Source organism: Columba livia, chromosome 2 (genome assembly GCF_036013475.1).
Source record: "Columba livia isolate bColLiv1 breed racing homer chromosome 2, bColLiv1.pat.W.v2, whole genome shotgun sequence".
NCBI lineage: Eukaryota > Metazoa > Chordata > Aves > Columbiformes > Columbidae > Columba > Columba livia.
Genome location: NC_088603.1, coordinates 127,113,997 through 127,139,154, shown reverse-complemented (window position 1 = coordinate 127,139,154; position 25,158 = coordinate 127,113,997). Strand labels below are relative to the sequence as shown.

Genomic DNA, 25,158 nt, shown 5'->3' with positions numbered 1-25,158 from the left:
AAAAGTTTAGGTGATTTAGAGCTGTCGATTATACTCAAACTTGTACAAGTAATTAAGTTACTTCTCAGCATTGTTCCCAGGCAAAATAGTGGGAAAAGTAAAAAGAATTCTGACAACTACAATTTAAATCATGTATCCCTGGAGTATAGCTGTATTCAACATACACTGATAACAAGAACTACCATTAAGGAATTCTGTATTTATCATAGAAAATCCATGTGTGTATTCCTCCTAGGAAAGCAACTGGAAATTTCCAAAGCAGTACGGAAAACAGGAAAAAACTTATTTAAAACAAAACACCTTTATTAAACAATTCATTAGAGTATTTTTTCCACAGTAATAAAGAGCAAAAACCCAAGGCAAATTCATGCAGAAATGCCTTTTGCAGTTGGACAACTTTTTTCCACAGTTTCTGTTACACTTGAATTGTTTTGCCTTAGATGGATAATTTGCGAAGAAAAATATACCTTTTTATGTGCACAAGCAAGGTGAGTGAATGCAAAGATTCTCATAAAACTAAACAAAAAGAACAAACCGTAAGTCTTGTTAGATCCAGGCGCTAAAAGAAGCAACTCAGAGGGAAGGCAAAGGCTACTCAATGTGAATTGCCCAGTGCATGTACCATCTTTTTTCTGTTAGTCACTGTAATTTAGGTAAATTCCCCTGATACCTTACCTTTCCATTTCTGTCAGAATTCAAGCCCACCTAACTTTTTCCTAATATCTCTTCAGCATTTTCTTAAAGCTTGCTAGCCAAATATTTATAAAACTCCTTCACAGAAACATAAAGAAAACAGGACTCTGAGTTCACCACATTGCAAAAATCTCAAGAAAAAGCTTTGCATTTTGCCTAGCACTTTTTGGTACACTAAATATTTGTCAGAAAATGAGCCCTGCAGTAAACTAGGATCTCTAATGCTTGCTTCCACTTTGAATCCTTGCAAAACACTTGGGAAGAGTGCCGATTCCTGTAAATACTTCCAACTGCTTTTTCCTAGCTTTACTTGTTTATTCATTCAGTACGCCTTGCTTGGGATTGTGCAGCACTGGAAATGTAAGTTCATTTTTCAAATATCAGCTCTCTTTGTGAAAAATAAAGCATAGCAAAAGATTCTATTAAAAAAGGCTCAAAGTGAAAAGGTCTAATTACATAAGCTTCCAGATTCTTCATCAATATAACAGTAAATACATACAATGTTAAAAGGAAATCATAATGCAAGCACTGTATAAATTACAGGAACCACATTACAGCCATAGATGTTGCCTATCTCCTCTAAGTTTGGCATTCAGATTGCTTTAGTCTCCATATCAAGGACATTACATGTCAACTTACACATGGGATACAAAAAAAGAACCTGCACAGCTCTTTTCTAAAGATCCTTATGCGTAATTCTTGCTGCTTTATCCCACATTTTTTCTCAAAACGCTTCTCCTCTGAAGGCTGAGAGATTTTTAAAGAACATTTGCCAAATATACATAAGTAGAGAGAAATTTATGATAATGATCCATTTAAATAGCAACAGACTCAAATTACCCTATTGGAATGCAGCACCAGTATTAAACGTGGCACATCTTGAACCAGATCAGGAATTTTTACATGTAATATGCACATCTGTGTGAATGCCATGAACCAATTTATCCAATTTATGAGAAATGTCTGATCAACATCATAGTTATTTTATTTTTCCCTCATCTTTATCTCATATAGTATCTCATATCTCATATAATATCTGAAAATCATTTCAAGTCACGAGAATGTATTTTGGTATCAATTCTGAAGTAATTTTTACAGGCGTATTTCTTATTGTTTTGAAGGATTTGTAGGAATCCATTGCAAGAATGTATTTATCTTCACAGCCTTCCTATGAGGCACCCCAGTCTTATCTCTATATTTTATATGTCACAATTGTCAAAGAATAAGTTATTAGGGGACCTTCACTGGAGGTTATTAGGGGACCATGGAACAGATCTCTATTCCTACAGAGCCCTAAAAGGCAACAACATTTGGAACATTTTTCTCTTTTTGAAAAGATACAGTTGCAGTCAAAGAGACTGTTGGACAGATAAACCTTATTCTGAATAACAAGCCATTTCAAAGAGCTAAAAGCACACAATCGGCCAGCTACACACTATTTATGCAAGAGTTTAAAGATATTAAATGCAAAATAAACCCCAAAGCAGATGGAGTAAGAGTGATGGGTTTACGGCTCCTCAGTAACTTAAGCAAAGGAATTCTCCAAGAGCTCAGGGAAGGGCCACCAGCCGCCTTGGCCCTGGGGAGAGGGGGGTTGTGGGCAGAGCAATAGCTGCACTGGCCATGACAACAACAGCCCGTCTGGATTTCAGGGATTCAGGACAGTCAACCTGGCTGCCTCTGTCAGTCTGCTACTCCAGACAACCTCACCTGTGCCAAGGACTAGCAGAGCATTAAATGATGTATGTGCATATGGTTTGTCCATCTGTAAGCAGGCACAGAGTGCATATCTCAAAATACTCAGTTGAAGGCTGTATACTTCTGTAGTGAGATTTTGCTAATAAATCTAGTGATCTTTTGTTTTCCTCATATCTTTATTTTTCTGTGTAATTCAATTTATTTGACACTCTTCCCCTATGCTACTTCTGCAAAACTGCTAAATCAAAGCTGGTAGCTGTGGGTCCAAATCAGTAAGAAAAACAAGACTCTAGAAAGTGCTGCAAAATTTATTACACCTTTCTGTTCACTGGTGTGAAGCAGAAAGGAGGTTCGAGAAAGAAGCTCAAAGCAATAGCAACTAAAGTTCTGCTCCTTACTCCTTTTGCCCAATATCCACAAATGCCCTGTGAAGTTCTCCAAATGCTCAAATAGCTTTAGGGATTGATCTGGAACTCCCTGTCTGCCAGCTGCTTTGATAACTTTAGTTGGAAATATGTTCAGTATTTAGCAGCTTTAGTAGTACCTAATCAGCTGCCTGAAAGACTGCAGGATCAGTCTGTATTATCATTTTTCTTCTTTCTTTAATGCTGCCGTTTTCTCCTTAGCTGACAAATACCGAGTCCTTCTTTTCACTATCAACACTAAAGTGTGCTATAAACCAGTATTGCTATGGTTGAACAGGAATTAACATAGCCTTGTACAGCTACCTAAAATTTTGCAAAAACAAACAACTCTTGTCAAGTTATTTGCCTCAGAAAAAGAGCAAATCCCTTCTTTAACCTATATGCAAATTTCTTCTGCAATATAACTAGCACCAAAATTCTGATTAAGTAATTTTTCAAAAATTATTTTATTGCTGGTTATATTTTTCTGCAAACTGCAAATCCACAAAGGTTTTCTTAAATTTTGAAATAAAAGAACTGATGAAAATATTACCAAGCATAATACTGTATTCTTTTTAAAGTATGTAAACTAGCCATAGACTTTAAGTAGACACCTCTTGTTTATTAGTTTCCAAGCAAAAGATACTAAAAAAGCTACATTATAGATGAGATATTATCCTGTCATCTTTCATAAAGAAATTTAGAGCTCGTATTATTTTTTCCTCTTATTTTTTTTTAAATGGAATATTATCTGGTAAAATGGATATTTGACTAATATTTAAGAACATACAGACATAGCATAAAATGACTGCACTTTCAATGGGAGCTATACACGTAAGTCCAATAACATGATTTTGTATGAGATATTAATTTGTTTCAAAATATCATCCTTCCTAAAATGAAAAATTTAAACAGCCAGAGGTAAACAGATAAATTAAGTTTTCTTCTCTCTAGGATGACAGTGCTGGCAAGCACAACTTTTATCTTTATGCAAAATCTAAGTTTATCAAACTGTTTTTAAGAATCAGTTTATTCATAACAGAAGATACTTACAGAACCTGCCACTTGAGATGTACTCTGAAATTCATCAATAACTTCCGTAAGTGTTTCAACCCCGGGTACTTGAGCTGTTCCAAAGAGGTAGAAGAGAAGTAAATCACTCTAATTAAGTAAGCATTAAGTCACTTTGAAAATAAAGTGCCTATAAATCAACTGCTGGGAAGCTAAATGTGGGTACCGTAAACACGCTGCTTTTCAGTTACACTTCAATGGATCTTATTTATGTCTGATTTTATATCTGATTCTAATTTATCAGCTTAATGCAATGTGGAACAGTGTCTCTAACACAATTAAGCTGATAAGCAAGCTACCTTCATCTGCCAAGGTGTCCCATAGGTTATTCATTATTTTTACTATTAGAACTAAATACTGTTCATCCTTTACAAAAGCGACTATTGGATCTTCAGCTTTAATAAAATCAATACAATCAAATTTAATAAATTCTGCTAAAAATTATAATATAGCTAAAATCCTTGAAGTATGAATTTCTGGTCACTTTAGGCAATGCTTCAAAGCCACGCAAGCTATCATTTTTGCCCATACTGCCACATTTACATCAACATCTCCCAATACACAGTTTTCTCTCAGGAGGGTCAGTGGTACTGATAAGTAAAAGCAGAAAATAAATTCAAATAAACCCAGTAAATAAAGCATGTCAGTTACTTTTTCATGATATAATACATTCTAAAGAGGACGTAACTATAAGTTCAGTGCAACATGATGCCTTGGTTACTTAGTTTTTCTAACAATATCTTTAGGAGTCTCTTTTATCACCTTCTGCTCATACATAATATTTCTTGGAAATAAATATCAGATGCACAGAAAACAAGCAATGTGCTCCATTTATAGGAAAGACCGACAGAATGGGCAGTTACTCGAGTTCTGTTTCTAGTCTGTGCCTACTTGTAAAATCCAGCTGTGCTTTTTTTCAAATCAAAATGCATTTCTAGCCAACATTTTAGGAAAAGAAAATATATTTTGAAAGACTGAATATTTCTGAGAGGGCCTCTTGACAGAATTTTGGCAGTACCTCCCTGTTGACCTCAGTCTTTTGCCTGAGAGGCTCTGCTATTTTCTAGCTCTATGACTAACAAGTTCATGGATATGCACAAACATAAGACAGACAGATCGACAGATCAGTAGATCGAAAGAAAGATGTGTTTATAACAACATGAACGTCATTGCCCCACCTACCTAACTTTTACTCCCTATATTTTTAGTGGAGGTGTATTTTTAGGGAAACCATTCTCCATCTTTTCTGTATCCATACTGACTAGAAAATATCCAGAAGCATTTAAAGTGGTCCAAGTTACAGGGGCTATAGCACTCTTGTGCTCCATGCCCTGTGACCATGAAAGATCCAGGTTCATGATTACACAGCATCCAGCACCTTCTGACAGTTTCACTTTCTTTAACGCTGGTGTCTCTGCCCCTTAGCAACAGCTTACCATTTTATTCAAGCCTACAGATTCAGAAGACAGCATGGCAAAGTGGCCTTATTTCTACTTCAAGAACAAGAGAACACAGGAAGGAAAAGGGAAGACTGAGATCTGTTGAAAATAAATTGTTTCAGGAACTGTAGAAGTTTTTCCTACACATATGTCTTACCTCTCTACTTGCTTCTGCTGCAATAACCTCATGCTTACATATCCCCTTACCTATCCCAAACAAGTCACCACCACCTCACTTTCTGGGGATTACTCTCATAACAGAGGAATTCTCCTTTCCTTTCACAAGGCTTGAGTGCAGTCACCAGTCTGGGTCTTTCTTGCTGACAATATTAATCAAGCTTGTAAGAACATCATATTTTGAGATTCTGGCAACTACAGGCCTGTCAGCCTGACCTCGGTGCCTGGCAGGGTTATGGAGCAGATCATCCTGAATGGAATCACACAGCACCTTCAGGATGGACAAGCGATCAGACCCAGCCAGCATGGGTTTAGGAGGGGCAGGTCCTGTCTGACCAACCTGATCTCCTTTTATGATCAGGTGACTCACCTGGTGGATGAGGGGAAAGCTGTGGATGTGGTCTATCTGGACTTCAGCAAGGCCTTTGACACCGTCTCCCATAATATACTCTTGCAAAAGCTGGTAGCCCATGGCTTGGACAAGTGTACTCTACGCTGGGTTAAGAACTGGCTGGAGGGCCGGGCCCAGAGAGTGCTGGTGAATGGGGCTGCATCCAGCTGGCGGCCAGTCACTAGTGGTGTTCCCCAGGGGTCAGTGTTGGGTCCCGTCCTGTTTAACATCTTTATTGATGATTTAGATGAGGGGATTGAGACCATCATCAGCAAATTTGCTGATGACACCAAGCTGGGAGGGAGTGTCGACCTGCTGGAAGGCAGGAGGGCTCTGCAGAGGGATCTGGATAGACTGGAAAAATGGGCTGATTCCAATGGGATGAAGTTCAATAAGGCCAAATGCCGGGTGCTGCATTTTGGTCACAACAACCTCCTGCAGCGCTACAGGCTGGGCGCAGAGTGGCTGGAGAGCAGTCAGACAGAAAGGGACCTGGGGGTACTAATTGACAGGAAGCTCAACATGAGCCAACAGTGTGCCCAGGTGGCCAAGAAGGCCAACGGTATCCTGTCCTGTATCAAAAACAGCGTGGTCAGCAGGACAAGGGAAGTGATCCTTCCCCTGTACTCTGCATTGGTGAGGCCACACCTGGAGTATTGTGTTCAGTTCTGGGCCCCTCAGTTCAGGAAAGACATTGAAGTGCTGGAGCGGGTCCAGAGAAGAGCAACACGACTGGTGAAGGGACTTGAACATAAGACCTATGAGGAGAGGCTGATGGAGCTGTGGTTGTTTAGTCTAGAGAAGAGGAGGCTTAGAGGTGACCTCATCACTCTCTATAACTACCTGAAGGGAAGTTATAGCCAGGTGGGGATTGGTCTCTTCTCCCAGGCAGTTAGCAATAGGACAAGGGGGCATGGGCTTAAACTCTTACCAGGGGAAATTTAGGCTGGATATTAGAAAGAAATTCTTTACAGAGAGAGTGATCAGGCATTGGAATGGCCTGCCCAGGGAGGTAGTGGACTCGCCATCCCTAGAGGTTTTTAAACTGAGATTGGACATAGCACTTAGTGCCATGATCTAGTAAACGGACTAGAGTTGGACCAAGGGTTGGACTCGATGATCTCTGAGGTCTTTTCCAACCCAGTCGATTCTGTGATTCTGTGATAAGTTGTTTGGTTTTGGTTTTTTTTTTATAAAGTGATCAATGGCAGATGACAGAAAAAAGAAATGGCATGACTGCATGGAGCCAGGTATTCTCACAAAAGCAGTTTGCAAAATTTATCTTTAAAGACATACTAGTTACTAATGCTGACATAAATTGCTTTACAAATGAGGCAAGAGAAATGAGGGAAAGCTCCGATTGCCCTCATACTTAATAGCACACCCAATAGCAACAAAAGCGAGTTCCAATTTGTTTTGCATTAATTAATCAACCTAGTTAACTTGTCTGTAAATGCTGAAGACTAAACTGCAAATCAAATCTTCTCCAATTAAGAGACTTGGCTGGTTCTGGCCAACAGTAAGAGAATGGACTGAAACATTTATCTTTGCAGATTCTCTGTCCAAACCTCTATTTCTTTCTGTCTCCACTCCAGTGACAGCTAAGATAAAGTTCATCTTCATCAGCTTAATCCTTCATAGGAAAGCATGGTGTTCTCTGGCAAGATATCCCTTAGGAAATACCTTTCCATTAGATTTCAGGTATTATTCTGTTCAAAAACCTCACCAGAAATTGAAATAAGGCTGAGTGTCCTCTAGCAAGTAGTGCTTGGAGAGAAGCATTTTTGATAGTTTAAAAATGGCAGAAATTCTATAACTTTTTATTTTTAATGTATATTGTTGAAATCCTGTGGATATATTGGTAGTATTAAATATTTCAAAGACCATTCTTGGGCATAGAGGCCAGCTGGCAATGAATAGCCCATGTCTATGTTATTAAGCTATTTTACATCCAAAAGAGTGTGCTAACACACAAACTGTCTACTAAGAATGAAACCTGGCCCAAGACAGCTCCCAAAATAATCCTAGGAATTATTCTGGAGTGCAAATTTGCCATGACAAAAACCATGTTAGAGTCTCCTCTAAGAGATTTGAAGTGTAAATGACTGAGTTCAAATGCCCAAGAACACTCTCTGGAAGTTTTTAATCTTCATTTACAGATATAACCTCTAGTCTTAAATTCAAGTTGTTGGTGATTTTTTTATGAGCAGCAAATATTTATTTAACTTACCATCGGAGTCTGACACTGCTGGCTCAGATATCTGAGATACCATAGAGATATCTTCGGGCCTTTCTGCCAAATTATCTCCTTGCAATCTAAATTGTGGAAAAACAGAATGAAAACATTTGCAATCATATTCCATAGATAAGACAAAGAAGAGTGTTATCTCTGACTACATACCCTAGTTGCAACATTGTCTTAATTAAAAGGGTAGCTTTACTGAAAAGCCAACATCCATGGTTCAGTTATTTCATTCCAGATTGTTGCTTAAAAGCTACTTTTGGTTACTAGACAATCAGCTGAATCCCAGCTTATATATTTTTGTAACACTTAACTACAGTGTGGCTTTGGTGGCATCATATGCATATGAAACTGCAAGCTTCCTTCACTACATTCAAAAATATTTTAATTGAAGAGGACTGTATTGGGGTCTGTGACAAAGTGTTGGCAGTGGGGGAGCTGCAAGGGTGGCCGTGGTGAGGAGAGGAGGGGGCTGCCCTGTGCTGGACACAGGTGGTTCCATCCAGAACCAAAAGACCCACAGCAGGACACAGCTGAGCCCCTCAGCCAAAATGGTGGCCCTTGGAGAGAACACAGTCAAGGAAGAGCAAACAATGCCACACAGGTAGAAAGGCAGGGATTAGAAAGAGTGTGAAACAGCAGAGGGAACAGCAAGGTCAGAGGAGGAGCTGCTCCATGTTCCAGAGCAGATACTTCCCCACAGCTCATGGTGAGGAACCCACACCAGAGCCAATATCCACTGCAGGCCATGGAAGACTCACATCAAACCCAGTGGACTTGTCCTGGAGGGACTGTGGCCCATGGACAACCCACAATGGACCAGATTTTTTTCCTGAAGGAATGCAGCCTGTGGGGAGAGCCCATGCTGGAGCAGAGGAAAACTGTCAGGAGGAAGGAGAGGCAGAGAGGAGCCTTTGTGGAGTGACTGCAAACCTCCATTCCCCGTCCCCTCTTGCATCGCTCAGGGTGGGGAGAGGTTTCTGATGTGGTCAGGTGAAGCTGGGCCTGGGAAAGGGGGCAGGAAAGGTATGGTTTTAAAGTTTGTCTTCTTGTTTCTTGTTATCTAAATCTATTTTAATTTGCCATAAATTAAACTAGTTTTCCCCAAGTGAGGTCTGTTTTGACCACAGCGGTACCTGGCAGGCAATTACCTTGCCATTATCTCAATGATCCAGCTTTTTCATCCTATTTTCTCCCCTTGTCCTGCTCAGGGCAGAGAGGGAGTGAGCTGGGGGGTGAGCCCTTAGCCAGTGTTCACCCCCACCCCCCGGCAAATACATGCAAGAACATTTCCTCCTCCTTTGTTACTTTTTAAAGAAGAATACCGTAATTAGGGCAGTCTTCCCTTACAGGCTTTCCCCATGCACCAGCTGACTGCAATGTCTTCACAGTAATTTACAGAAATAGTCCTTGTATCTGTTCTTTTATATGAGCATCCCAAGAGTCCCACCTTTCTTCTCCAGGCTCTTATGAATCCTGAGTACAAATTCTGCTCTGAAGAAATGGTTTGTAGCTCTCAAAACAGCATAACTGCCATTTACATAAATGTTATCTTGCCTTGATTTTATTCAGACATGAAAAAAATAAGAAAAATGTAATTCCATTTTGAAAAGCCCAGGATTCATGAAAATTAAAACCTTAGGGAAAGAAATAACTTATCTCTTTAAAAAAGTTCCTTTCAATCTGTATTCTCACACTCTGCAGCTGCTTTACACTAAATTTTGAATTAATCTTTGAAACCAAGCAGAATCGCCTATCTGCCCTATCTGAATTTCACGTTTTAAGAGTTTTGCAGTTATCTGATATATTTGGAGCTTAAGTCATCTATTTGTACCTTCTCAAAACCATTCCCTGCCATAACTGTTTTATTCCTTTTATTGCCCCTGGGATGGTTTATTTATGACAGAAAGCTCAATGTAAACTTATAATGACTTACCATAGGAGGCAGTTCCGGAGAACACAAAACTCCTCAAGGAAACAAAAGTGCAAAACTTAGAAGCTGTAAACCTAATTTTAAAAATTACTTCTATAAGTCCTTTATAGCTTTATACGTGGTTTGTAAGGCCCTAGTTACCAATTCTTTAAAAGACTAGTTCTTCTAAAGATGACAGTCTAAGAGAAGCAAATAACTTTGCACCATTATCATTAATATACTCAAATGGAGAGAAAACAAACTGCAAATGAAGTAATCATGCAAAAAATGAAGTTCTCAAAAATCACATCATTTTCCTTTGCATTAGGATTTACCTGTCCTCCTTAATTTTATATATACACGTTTACTGCAAGCATGTATTCAAGCTTATAAGGATATGCATGGAATCACAGGAACCAGAAGTGATGCATGCTTCTCTGCAGCCATGTTGATAGTTTGTGTTTAATTAAAAGGAAAATTACTCTAACCTTCTCTGCTAATATTGCAGTCATAAAAAAATACCTCTAGAAGTAGGAACTGCTTCTTTTATCCCAACAGAATTCTCAAGATTTTATAACATGTTCCCATGCTGAGTTTTCATAAATCCAAACCAGGTATGAACAAATGAAATTATTCTTATCTTATTCTAGAAATAACATATATTTAAGTGGCCCATTGCCTCATGAAAAACATGCAAAAAATCCTTTTCAATGTATCTAGTCAGAAAAGCCATTTCATATGACTTCCCTTTGTAGGAGGAAATGGCAGGGTGAACTGGGTGGGTGGATGGGTGAATAAGATGTTTGACCTATCTGGACCTCATTTTCACACCCAGTTTTCAACTTCTTTATGTATTTCTTGCACGTGCATTTGTACTGGAAAAGATTCTCACATGACTCAAGCAACAAAATAAATCCCAAACACTATTGCTCACCAAAAGAATGTTGTTACTTGGACCATTCTGGTTTCTTCTTCAATAATAATACTATTGATAAGACATCTCCACAGGAAAATGAAAAAACTTGAAAATTCTTAAGCATTCTTCAGAATGCTTCAGAAGCTCATTATACAATAAGAGATTTATTTTCTAATCTGCCCTTGTTTATGCTACTTTCCTCCCTGCTTCATTCTTGCTGAAGGTCTTTCAAAAGTGTGCTGCACCATGCCACAAGCAATACCCTAGAGAAGTATCAGATCCTAGTTCATATTCTAGTTCAATTTGTTGCAAAAAAAAATAAAAGTGAAATGAAGCAGACTAATGCCCATGTTTCAACTTATTTCCATTTTCAAGCTGACAGAATCTTTCAGGGGAGTTTTACAGGGATTAAATATACAGCATGTAAGTATCTGTATCATGAATTTAGCGACAGGGCCATTGTACACCAGGCGGGTGGGAGAAGGATTCGGCTCGGATCAGCCTTTCCTGCCCAGTAGATGAGCTCTGTTGAGTGCCTGTTTGGTGGCGTCCAGCTGGACGAGACTGGTCAAGCGCTACAAATTGTCAAGCTTCTCTCATACCTAACCATTCCAAAAAAGCCATCCTAGCACTTGAAAAAAGACTCTTGAGCTTTCCTAATGGCACAACTTAATGAGGAAATGCCTTATGGACTAACTTTATTTTCCTTCTCAGCAACCTTCTCATCCTCCCACCCTGTTTTCAAAGCCACGATAACATCCCTGTGGCAATCCAATCATTACTATCAGGAGAAAACACTGAGTGCATCTTGATCTTTTTCTAGCATTACTTAGCAGCTGGAAATAAATTGGCACAGTATGAGCCGTCATTCTGCAAGATCAGCTTTGTTTTGAGCTTGGGACGGTCATCCAGAATATAATTTGTTTTAGATTGTACTGTCTTTTTAAATCAGCTTATTGTCAGATTCTTCCATGTATTTGCACAAACTAAAGAATATTCTGTAAGTACTGAAGAAGGAATGAATACATAGTATGAATTAATAGATGTTGCAAGGCTTTTTTAGAGTCAACAATGAGATTTCCATAGCAGCAACATATTCTCCATTATATGACTTTGAAAAACCATTTCCCTTGTAGTTTCTGAAATTTACCAGCTAATTCTTTTGATACTATAGCATGCTACTTAAATATGCCAAAAATATTACAGTTGGAGCTATCAACACAATTATCTAACTACAAATATCTCATTACAGGTATACAGAAGAGAACACAAGAAAGGACTCTTACATAATGAAGGCCTGTTCTCTGCAATATGCAAACCTTTGAAATGACATCTACTTTTTCTAACACAGTTCACTAGGATATATTCCTTTGAGAACTTTTATTCTAATCAGATGTTACTTAAGCGGATTGTATGGGGAAACTTGTCACTAATATCTGAAAGTCAGTCCTTCCCAAAACTTGACATTATTTGACAAGAAAATAAATGGTGACAGTATCCAAAGTCTAGTTTAGCTTTTTTGTTCTTTGTAATTGTAATCAGCTACATGGCACGTCATTATACTTGCCCTTTCTTTCTGTCTGGCAGAACTAGTGGTCTTGTTTTCAAATCTCTCTGATACCCATCAACATCCAATTTATGTGAGCTATTAAGAGGACAGCTTCTTGACATTGTAATTGCTGCTTTAGTAAGATGTTAGACTGATAACCTCACTTAGAAGCTGAAAAGAAAGAGACACAATGATCCTACAAAACCATGCCTTATATGAATCATAAAATCCACCTAACAGCATCCCAAAATGACTAATTATAACAGGCACCTAATAAAGTGTGGTTATAGCGGGGAAGGAAGGAGGGAGCAATGCTAGAGGAGCTGTGATTTCTGAAACAATGCAGTAGCCCTCATATAGGTGCAGAGTTTCTAGACAATAAGATAATTTTTTTGCCTCCACAATTTAAAGTTGGCATGCACTTTCAGATTTGAAATTTGTGGAAAGATTTACACTTGAGCGAGATGGATTTTTAAGAGGCAAAACAAAGTCCTGTTTTGAGGGCAACTACGGATATGTCTGTACGTGAGTGTGTACATGACTGCAAGTACAGGTGCACGACAAATTCCTATCTAAGAACTTCTCCAGTGCACTAAATGTAGACTATGATTGCCCTCTCTGTCAACACCATTGTCCTATGATATTCTTAGAATTAGCAGTAAATGAAATTAAACTCCATATTATAGCACAATACTACAAATAAAAAAAAAAAAAAAAAGTTCACTGGTGAACTCCATTCTTGCAATATTAATGGACTAGAGGGGAAAAAAAGTTACTTTCAAGGACTACATCAGATTTATAAAAATAATTTGAAAAACTTAACCAGAAGGATACATCCTCATCCTTTCTAACATCAGGGCCTAATAAGAAGGAATAAAGCATTCTGAAAAAAAAAAAAAAAAGAAGAAATTAAACTTTTTTTTAATACCTAATATTGAGGTATACGCTCTTTAGTATTGGTCTTCATGTAGACTACTAATTCAAAGTACGTGCATTATAAATTGCTTTGTGCTAGTGCATAGCAGAGCTGGTGCTTCAGGAAATTTTTGTGTCAAATCAAATACTAAACAGGCAAGGAAATTCACCTTCAGAGGAGGGCAATTTTTCACTCACAGACAGAGGACTTTTGATTATGTTTAGAATAATACTATTCTGACATAGTCCTCCAGAAATATGTCCTGTAACTCAAATAACCAAATTCCCATTCTATTCCTCCCCAAAAATGAACCAAAAAACCCCAAACAGATGAAGGGATATCATTTTTGGACAAACTCTCCTTCAATCCCCAAATGAACAACTACGTGCAAGCGTTTTATAATTACCGTGTATGTGGCTGGCCTTCAAATTCTGGTACATAACTATGGGACTTCTTTTCTCATTAAACACAGTGAACTAGAGGTGGATAAATTTGCTCAAATTCTGGTGTTCCCAGAGGTGAAAAACAACAGAAACTTTGAAATTCCACTTGAGAAGAAATCCTGAAAACCTGTTATTTCAAGACAATACAAAAGCTTCTGCTGGCTTTTTAGTAATAAAGAAAAATTCCTTCATGGGCTCTGAGGTGGTCAAGGGCCTTCCCCAAGGAGGAGGTGGGAAATTACATTTCTGAGAATTGCAGCTCCAGCCATTCTCTCTGCTCTGTCTTGTGTCAGCTGGATTTTGTTGAATCTGGATACTTTCTGTAAAATGTTTTGATTCCTGTGAATCATTATTTCCTAAACAACACACATTTCATTGGAAAATTCCTGATCTGCTTTGCTGAAGACTCAGGTGACTTCTTTCAGATAAAATGGTGAGAAGTAGAGGAAAGTTCAGCAAAGAATCCTTAAATTTTTCAGCAAAAAAGCAGTAAAGCTGTTTTCATGTTCACCCAAGATCAGCGTACATTGTTAAGGCTATAACCACAAAGAAAAGTTCTCAACTCTGAAAAGTAATGTCACGTTTGTCTTAGAATCTTAGTTAAGAAGATTTTGGCTTATTGAATCACTGATTTTGCCTAAATTATTTCAAAGTGGGTTGACAATACTCTTGGAAAAATTCTAACAAATACTTCACTAATTTACAGATAGTTTCTTTATGAAGTAGCTATCAACTTGAATCCAAAACTGTAATATACATTTTGTAAGAATAACGAATATCATGAACTTATTAACAAAATAAACTTATTAAAAATATAACACCATCATGTTTCTTCGGCAACCAAACTGAATTTCAGTCAGAGGTGAGGACAAGGATAAATTGGACTCACAGGATTTCCTCTTTTTTTTTTTCTTTTTTTCATTTCCAAATCATCTGCTTCCTTTCCATAATTTAAAACATTACATCTACATCTAACATATCCTCTGATATCACTGTAATACTGAGTTATAATTTCCCTTTGACAAATACATAACTCCAGAGAAGTTACAGCAACAGAGATCAGACAACAAAAGCCCCAAAAGCGCACACATGCTTTTAGGTTACATTGAATGTTTTCCTGCATCTTTCCCTAGCAACCTCATCACCACACCAGTAACAGCACTCCATGCTTTATAATCATTTGTCCTGACTTGCCTATAACATTCTGAGCTTACTTCATTCTTTATTCTCAAACATACTGATCCAAATTCTGATCTCATGTACCTTGACTTATTGTCTCCACAAGTTCTCCACTCCTTTATTCTGGTGTAAAATCCAAAGCTTCCCCAGCACCTAAACATAAAGCCAGGAATTTCTGACCTATTCAATTTGTTCTAATAATAGGTTTTACAAGAAGAAAAATGTCAAAACTGTGCCAGCTAAATTCTTAGTTTATTCACAAGTACAAAAAAGGATGTCAGTTTTCCAGTATGGCAGTTAATATAATGGTAAAATTATATTAAGTAAATATTAAACAATATACAGGCAAAAGTGCTCTTTTGCTGGTAAAACTCTCCATCTGCTTTAGCAACATACGCAAGCTTCCTAATGAAGATTAGATTTTAAAAGAAGTTTCTACAAATTTCAGATCAATAAACTATAGAAGAAAAAGGTGTTAGATCTATGGGGGTAAACAGAGGATTGTGAACCCAGTGAGTAATGAGAGTGCCTGGCACCTCTCAAGTCTGAAGTAATAATGAGAAAACTCTGCAGCTTGTCACCTTGTTATATTAAAAAAGCAGAGTCATAGCCTCTGTTTTCACCACAGACTAAAATACAGGAAGCATCTGCATTGAAGGGAAATGAAGCATGAGGACTATTGGATTAGCCTGCAGAACATTACCCAGGAAGGGAGACATTACCAAAATTAAACTGTAAGACTACATGAATAAATACAGATATTTAACAGAATTTCTGAATAAAATGTAGGAATATAAACTTAGTGACATATTCAGCATGCTCCCCAGCAGAGATTTATTACAGTTCCTTTAAATCCATTTTAAAGAAATTGCGCGCAGCTCTCAGGCAGGAGTATGTTGTTACTACCATCAATTCTATTTATATGAGACACACAGCATTCGTATTCTTTGAATTTCACCCTGATCTAAGGTACAGTTCATCTAAAACAACTCAATTTTCACTGATACTATTTGGATCACAGTCTGTTTCTTACTTTTGCACTCACTCCCTTAAGGACACTATTTCTTAGTGCTTGCACACTAAAACACAGCAAATGATTTGAAAATTCATTAAAACTGTAGTTAAAATGGATTTTGGTTGAACTCCATTCTTTTTCTGCAAATTAAAAGCATTATATTCCACTCACTTTTGAAGACTTTTTGTGCAAAGTTTCCATGTTACCAACATGTAATTCCCATCCGTAATGTTTTCAGCTGGTAAAACTAAAATATCTATTTGCTGAGCAAAACTTACAGATTGACACAGCCTGCAAAATAATCTTTTCTATGTCCTGTTTGCCTTTTCAAAATGTCTGAATGCAGGTCTTTGTGCATTTAAATAAGTACACTCTGCAGCTATTTCTGAGGCGAACCAAAAGTGGAAATATATTTCCCAGAGCAAGGAATCCATAAAGAGACTGAATTATCTAATCCTTTTACAAGATGGGGAATTAAGCCATTCTTATGGCAATCTTTTATCTGCTGCTGGCTTCAAACCATTATCTCACAGGAGAAAAATTACAGTCTTTGTCAGTCTTTTCAGACTTAACACTCTTTCTTCCCCTGTGAACCATTTTTTCTAGGACTCGTGAAAGAGTTTTGTGTGTGTGTGCACGCATGTGTGCCTTTAAGAGCTATATCAAACTGTTATCCAGAGCCTCAAATTATGACCAACAAGCTCCCCCAAGCTTATGATCTCCTGACTTCCTCCCTATATCATTTGCATCGAGAAGCAACTGCTGTAGCTGATGATATACATCACAGTGTAGCACCAAACAGAAAGAATCTATAAACATTTCAATAAAGAATTAGCTTGCAAAGCACACATCAAAGAGAACAAGGGAAAAGAAGGGGGAAAGGCTTGGGAAAGCACTTGTCTTTTTAAATTATTGAGGGGGCTAGATATGTTTTGTAAGGGAAGAGAGAAAGAGATGTCTTGACGAGATCTACAAATGAAAGACAGGATGAAATGGGTGTTACCTTCTATTAAATTGAGAGACAATACAATAATTTTCAGGACTAGACAAAGAAATATTATTTTCAAATATGTTCCCGCTGCTTTCATTATTACAAATCAAGACTGGTACTTTCAAAAGAACTAAAAAAATCCTTTAAGTCTTTCAACAGCATTTTTAAATGTTTACAAGTGTACTAACCTCCTCATACCAGTTTTCTCTTTTTACAGTCAGCTTGAGATAAAAAAATACAGCTACTGTTGAACAATATTTCTTAGAAAAGATGTTCTAGTCACACATCATTCATTCACAGTGTCTTATACTGTATTCTTCCTTCATAACCAAACCCATATACTAATTCTCTGTCAGTAAAGTTACAGTAGGGCCATCTCCAAATGAACTCGGTGCACTGAGTGCCACATTTCCAAAACCAGTCCTATCATAAGAACAATATGTTAATATGTATGCATGTATGAGAGGCAATTTACATTCAATTTTCTGTACCAAGTGTAAATGTTTCAAGTTAAGTTTATCTTCACTAACATGCAAACACTTATCTTTCTTCAGAGTTCTTTTCTTTCTCTTATGCTGATTGACATTTATGTCAAAAACAACAAGTCTATACCACATGTGCAGTCTTTAAGGAAATAAAATAGCTGTTAAATCAAACTCAGAGGGAAATACTTTATCTCTGAAAATACTGCATAATGCAAGGACACAGACACACACTGTTCCTTTTAAAGAGATTTATGCTTCATCTGCAAATACTGGTTTCTTCACAGCTTACACATTGTTTGATAACGGATGATGTTTTTATTATCACAGTATTTTGTGGAACTTCTGATAGGTCTGAAATTATTGCTTGGTGGATTTATCCAGTGGGAAATTCTGGTAAAAAACAGGGAGGTAAGAAGTCTGATCCTCCTGGGATTTCTGTCTGAGAACTAGACATAAATTTCCTGTCTTATACTGTTCCCTTCCCACGACAGAGTTAAGATTTTGAAAATAGAGAGACCTTGGCCATTCTTTTAAAACACACATTTACTGGGAGTTTGCCACAAAACCAACAAAGGTCTGGGATTAAAAATAATATCTTGTGCATTTTAGAGGTCAAACTTAGATCCATGAACTCAAAAAGACACTTGAAATCACATGGATATTCTGTATTTTGCATATAGTCAGATGTTCAAAAGAAACATGGGTTGGTGAAAGAGAAGGCAAGCCAGTGTGTTCCTCTGACAAGTTAGTAAATCAACCTACTAACTCTTAAAATTGATTTATGTTCTCTGTCTCTGACAGCCACTAGGATCACTAAAGCCATTTTCTGATGTTTTTTTCTTTAGTATTTTCCTGTTTTTCCAAAAGAGCAAGTAAGATGCAAAAGTGCTACACCACTCTAGAAAAGAAAACATTCTAGCCATATTTAACACTTACAAAATTAAGAGAAGACACTTAAGACACTATTGTGGTTATTTGTGCATCAAAACTGGACAAATTCCAAAATGAAAGGAGATTTTAAAATGTTATAAAGCACTGCTATACAGGGTTTCATTTGCTTGTTTGCCACTCTTAAAAGGAAAAAGATGCAAATAAAACACTTTTTTTTTAGGACAAAGTCTGTGAAACTAGCACAAGCAAAAATGAGGAGAACTCAGCTCTTTGAAATAAGAGGTCCAATAAAACTAAGGTTACAAAAAACAAATTTAAAAAAAAAAAAAAAAAACCCAGAACAAGTCAAACTTCTCAGTGAGGGTGCCAGAGCATGGGAAAAGGCTGCCCAGGGGGTTGTGGAGTCTCCTACTATGGAGACATTCAAAACCCACCTGGACACATTCCTGTGTAACCTCATCTAGGTGTTCCTGCTCTGGCAGGAGGATTGGACTAGATGAGCTTTGGAGGTCTCTTCCAATCCCGAACATTCTGTGATTCTGTGTGATCTGGAATTGAGCACTTTCTCCTCCATAAGAATAGCCACTTAGAAACAGTAAACAAACAGAAAGCTTATATGAAGTGCAAGATGGGAAAGAAAAATATATGCATGTATAATCAAAAGGTTTGGTAACATCTGAAGACATAAACTTCCTAACGTTTTTTTCCCCAAAATTATTTCTTCGCCAACCACTTTAGTTTCAAAACACTTCTTTCCTGTAGTACTTTGAAGTAATTTGTTCCCAAATTGAGGAATATTAACAAACCAGAAGTTTCTGCCAGAAACTGAGTCACTAAGCTGGCCTCACCACTCCTGGGCAAACATACCAAAAATATTCTTTATGCAGATATATGTACCAAACCACACATATACCTGTATCCATTCCCCAGTGTTACATCACAGTGTACAGAGCCAAACCAGGGACTGTATGGAGGATCTGAGAAGTTATTTTTCCTACCACATCCATATATTATTGATTACTTAGAAATACAAATTGTCTGACATGATATTCTCCTGTTTCCTACCTTTCTGCTGCATGATTATATAGAAATCAGTTGTTTCCTTTAAAAGATTACATGTTTCAAAGGTATCTGCACATAGATAATTTTATATTCCCAGTAATCAGGTTCTCTTCTATCTAATTCCATCACAGTTTGGTTTATATTAACACTGCAGTTGAAGGGATGATTGTAGTTCATATAAACATACCTGAAGTGCCTATAAATACTTTAACTGCCTTTGCACTAGCATCTGCAGATGCTATCACTGAATAGTTTTGACAATTCATGTAGCAGCTAAGGAATTTTTGCACAAGCAGCAATCTCCCTGCCAGATTTCACTGCAGGCATAGCTTTTTATCATCTCATCCAGACTTCACACACTGTTACATACGCTCAGGATAAGGGGAAAACAGTCCACGGAGTTTTAATGTGTTTTAGTCCTGCATGTATTTTCAAGGTTCTAATCCCTCTGGAGTGACTCACATCAAAATGGCTCAGCCTGGGAAATAAGACTTCACACTCAGACTTGAACAGCAGTCTGCTGAAAACAGAGCAGAAGCACCTACAGCGATGGTTTGGTCTACTTTGGCAGAACATAAACTTAGACCACCTGTTAAAAACCACACCAGCAGCAAACTCTGCATCCTCCCTTCTTCTAGGATCTATGGAAGCTGCATGGGATGCCAGAGGTTGCTCCTCTTCTTCAGCCTACCTGATCAGACTCTATCTCAGTGTTGCATGGTGCAGCACCCATTCCCTGACACCTTCCCATCCCCAGCGGTGGAGTTAGTCTGCAATTATGTACCTGCACAAGATAGGAGAACCTACCCCATTTCAAAAGACAAGTCAGCCATCCCCGTGGTTTCTGTGTAGAAAATGACATCGAGAACAGACTCGCCATAAAGTAGGGATCTAGGGCACAGCTGAAGCTGAGGAAGGTCCCTAGGCTTCCTTCCTTCACTTGAGAAGATCTTCCAGGAGCCCATCATCTTTAACTGTTGTTTAAATGTAGTCTTTCATCAGTATTTATCATCCTCCTCACAAGGGTAATTAAATTCATTAATTTTACTCTTTTGTTGTCTGATGGAGAAGACATAGAGTAACACAGCTTGTTTAACAGTAGTTTTTCCTCTGTTTACAATCATCAGGTTTTCTGCTTCTGATAGTTAAGTGAGATCCATTAGTCAAGCTTAAGACACTATTCTCTGAACAGGTCATTATTAAATTTTCTACCAAATGCTTCTTAATTATCTCAAGTCTCATTAGTATTGTTGTAGCTTTGTGATAATCAGATAAAGCACTGGCATACAAACTCTTGGTCTGTAAGAAACTAAAATGGTCAAAGCTAGATGAACACCAGAGAATTCCCTCACCAAACAATTAATTCTTGTTCTTTTCTAGAGAGATGTGTCATGGCCTATTAAAACAATAGTTCTATTCTTTCCACCATTATTCTCCACTTTATGTCAAATTATAGCTGGTTCCTTCAATTCTCTTGTCTCCCCTTCTGACATGTTCATGGTTCTCATGATTCTATGTCATGAAGATCTGACCTAAGTTATAGAATTATTTTGGTTGGTAGAGGCCCCCAAGATCATTGAGTCCAACCATAACCTAAGACTGGCACTAAACCATGTCCCTAAGAACCTCATCTGTACATCCTTTAAACATCTCCAGGGAAGGTTAATCAACCACTTCCCTGGGCAGCTGTTCCAATGCCTGAAAACCCTTTCCATGAAGAATTTTTTCCTAATATCCAATCTAAACCTCCCCTGCCACGATTTGAGGTCATTTCCTCTCCTCCAATCACTTGCTACTTGGGAGAAGAGACCAACACCCTCCATGCTACAACCTCCTTTCAGGTTGGTCTCCCCTCAGCCTCCTTTTCTCCAAACTAAACAGCCCCAGTTCCCTCAGCTGCTCCTCATCAGACTTGTGCTCCAGGCCCCTCACCAGCTTCGTTGCCCTTCTCTGAACTCTCTCCAGCACCTTAGTGTCTTTCCTGTAGTGAGGGGCCCAAAACTGAACACAGGATTCGAGTGGGGCCTCACCAGAGCTGGGTACAGTGGCACAATCACTTGCCTAGTCCTGCTGGCCACACTATTTCTGATACAAGCCAGGATGCTGTTGGCCTTTTTGGCTACCTGGGCACACTGCTGGCTCATGTTCAGCCACTGTCCATCAACACCCTCAGATCCCTCTCTGCCAGGCAGCTTTCCAGCCACTCTTCCCCGAGCCTGTAGCACTGCCTGAGGTTGTTGTGACCCAAGTGCAGGATCTGGCATTTGTCTTGTTAAACTGCATACAACTGGTCTCAGCCCAATGATCCGGCCGGTGCAGATCCCCCTGAAGAGCCTTCCTACCCCCAAGCAGATCAACACTCCCACCCAACTTCGTGTCATCTGCAAACTTAATGAGAGTGCACTCAATCCCTTCATCCGGACCATTAATAAAGAGATTAAACAGAACTGGCCCCGGTACTGAACCCTGGGGAACACCACTCATGACCGTGACTGGCTGCTAACTGGATTTAACTCCATTCACCACAACTCTTTGGGCCTGGCCATCCAGCCAGTTCTTTACCCAGCACGGAGTACACCCATTCAGGCCATGAGCTGCCAGCTTCTCCAGGAGAATGCTGTGGGATACAGTGTCAAACACTTTACTGAAGTCTACATATACAACACCCACAGCCTTTCCCTCCACCACCAAGTGGGTCACCTTGCCATAGAAGAAGATTGGGTTGGTCAAGCATGACCTGCCTTTCATAAAATCATGCTAACCAGGCTTGAAAGTCAGTGGTGTGTTTAAGACAACCTACATGTGATTCTTAAATTTCACATAGTACCATGTAGTTTATATGACTATGTTCCAAGTATATATGAAAGTGGTGGAAACCACACTGTAGAAAACGAAATATTGCAAAAATCCAGACGTATAAACAAAAGTTAACTGGCCTTGGTAAATAAACAAGCTAACTTGAAGATTGTTTAGAAGACAAGACATCTTAAAGGATTCAGAGATCCAGATGATGAGCAGGGCAACAACAAAGATTTCACAGGCAAGGGAAACTGACATGAGAATTACAGAGGGTTTTTTTCCAAAATAAGTTTTTAGAGAGCATCTGTAAATGGCTGCATGCACAGAGCATCTCACTTATTCTACATTCGCAGCTCAAGAACACAAGTTACTACACTTGAACTGTACTCCACATCCCGATGGTGACAGTTAGAAAAACCACAATTACTTTCTTAATGTACAAACATTTTTAATGTACAAACTTGGTTTGTCTACACCTATATATTTGGTTCGTCTAATGCTAAAAGGCCTTAGGACATTGTGCTTTTGCTCTAGCTAATCTTAAAATATTAACTAAAATACGGCATTTCAAGCCTACATTTGTATGCGACTACTGCTCCCTCCCAACATTCTTGTTCAGAAGCCTTCAAGCTTGTGGCACAGTATGTTTTCTATAATCCCATTTCTTTTTTAATCACATGCAACCCCTTTTTTGTATTCTATTGATGTTAAGAAGAATGAATGCAGCCCTTGCGCTATTAAAAACAAAAAGCTTCTTACTTCCAGGAATGCATTGGCAAGACTCCACAAGAACAAGATTTAACTTTTGAGCATGGCAGTGGGCATACAAGGCTAATGGGTGGTCCTTATAAAAAAAAAAAGAAGAGAAAAAACAAAAACTGCTGAAATTAATTCAATAGTACATTAATATTATCTTATACCTTATGCCTGATTAAAATTTCGCAAAAAGCTCAATGTGCAAGTCACAGTACATGAGAAAATATGGAAGTGTTGTTTGGCTTTTACAAATTGTCAATGTAGATCTTTATTTAACCCATATAACTTTTGCTTATGTGTGCGGGTGTCTTGTGATTCATCGGCCAAACCTGCAATTAATTTGTTTTGCCTGTATATGAGAAAGGATTCATAAAATCATGTTATAGAATGAATCGCTTTATTCTCTAAGTCAGACTAATTGTGCCTTTAGATGAAGAGGAATTCTTCTTATAATAATTTTTGTCAAATTATCTAAATCCAGATCAGTTGTACTAAAAGTGTCTTTGTTAATTTTCTGGACTAAATAGCAAAAGCAAACCTTCCAAATACAGGTTTTTGGTAGCTTTTTTCCTGTATCTATAAACCCTGTTTTGTTCCACCTTGTGAATGATGTCACCCCTTTATTTAGATGACTTAATATGCTGCTTAACTTGCACTGTATTCCAAGAGCAGCTTTGGCAATAACATTGTTCTGCAGCTACTTTCCCATTTGAAAAACCTCTTAAAGCTGTTATCCATCTGCATTTCGCTCATCGTGTGTGAAACATCTACACAGAAAACAGTAAGCTCTCTGTTTCTTACAGCTATATTCCAGTCTACAAACCAATTTATTCTCCAGGAGAATTAACCTCTCCTTTTATTTCTCTTTCTCTCTCTTTCTTTTTGGAGGGTGTTTTTTGTTTGGTTGGTTCTGTTTTTTTTTTTTTTTTAAATCATATGCTGTAGAAGTGAACTTAGTTTGATAGCTTGAAAGAATCCCCCATTTTCACCTCCTAGATGTCTGGGTAGAGAACTTTATCTTTTGTTAAAATTGCTCCTGGGCTGTGATAACTCTATTTAGCTATTATTTGAAGATGATTGGTGAAATTATCAGCACTGAAGCTTAGGTACCAGTTTCTAAAAACAACCAACTTAAAAGTTTGAGGGTTTTACTCTAGTTCAAATTATGTCCATTCTCAGTCTCATTTCTTACGATTCATGAAAAAGCCCTTTTGTCTAAGAAGACTTCAGGCAAGGGAGAACGCTTTGCCAAATGCAGCACCTCAAGAGCATTGCAGGTTTCCCACACAATACAAACTGGATTTAATTTGCCTTGTAACAAAGTACATTATACTATAGTCTAATATATATCTAACTATAGTCACTCCCATCTGGCATTCTTTTTTAAGATCTCTGACACTGTGTTAGACACTGCATCAGAAATAGAATATGGGAGTTCAAAGGGAAGAACTATTACTGTGCAGAGTAACAGCCTAGTGGCACTCAGAGAAAATCAGCTACACAGAACATTTAATACCAGCTTGAACTAAATGCCAGGTACTAGCAACAGGATAAGTCTGTGCTGACAGAGATAAAGGGAACCAGAAGCTGATAGTGTTGTCCTCTTAGCACTACAGTCCAAATTTTGGGTCCTGATTTTCTCATCTATTTGAGTAGTACAATAGGAAGGAGTGAAATGGGAGGTTAATGAAGTCTGATGACAAATATTAATATCTCAGCATGTGAAAAACAACTGGTTCAGTCCATTCTTCTCACAAGTCACCGTGCTCCCGTGTTGGGCCCATTTGTAGGAAGTTATAGAAGCCATAGAAGAGATAAGACACCTTACTGCACTGTACCCGTCTGCAGGTGCTCCGAGCGGGCACACAGGTAACTTGCCGAGCGGGCAAAGGTAACTTACACGTGGCCATTGACCTGTTCTCTGTAATTCTCAAATAATGAGAGACCTGTAATATTCTAGGGTAAAAAAAAGGCAATCCCAGTAGCAGGAGGATCTGAAAATACACATTATTTTAATTAAGAAGTTGGGTGGAACTTTGATAAGACTTTGTCCTTTCCAAGTGAGACCCAAATAATTGAGCCAAATTAAGTTAAAGCTGGTACCAAGGAACTCCTTCAAATGTCTAAAT

General features: G+C 38.2%; 1 protein-coding gene across 7 annotated transcripts in view; it reads right to left on the bottom strand.

The window, feature by feature from the left end:
- The window catches only part of C2H8orf34 (chromosome 2 C8orf34 homolog), a 156,254-nt gene that overhangs the window by 28,684 nt on the left and 102,412 nt on the right, over nucleotides 1-25,158 (bottom strand). For all 7 annotated transcript variants that reach the window (XM_065053733.1, XM_065053730.1, XM_065053732.1 and 4 more), the window contains 2 exons: nucleotides 8,104-8,189; nucleotides 3,849-3,922 (listed from right to left, as the gene is read on the bottom strand). In XM_065053733.1, the coding sequence (XP_064909805.1) occupies nucleotides 3,849-3,922; nucleotides 8,104-8,189 (160 nt within the window). The remainder of the gene's footprint in view (nucleotides 1-3,848; nucleotides 3,923-8,103; nucleotides 8,190-25,158) is intronic.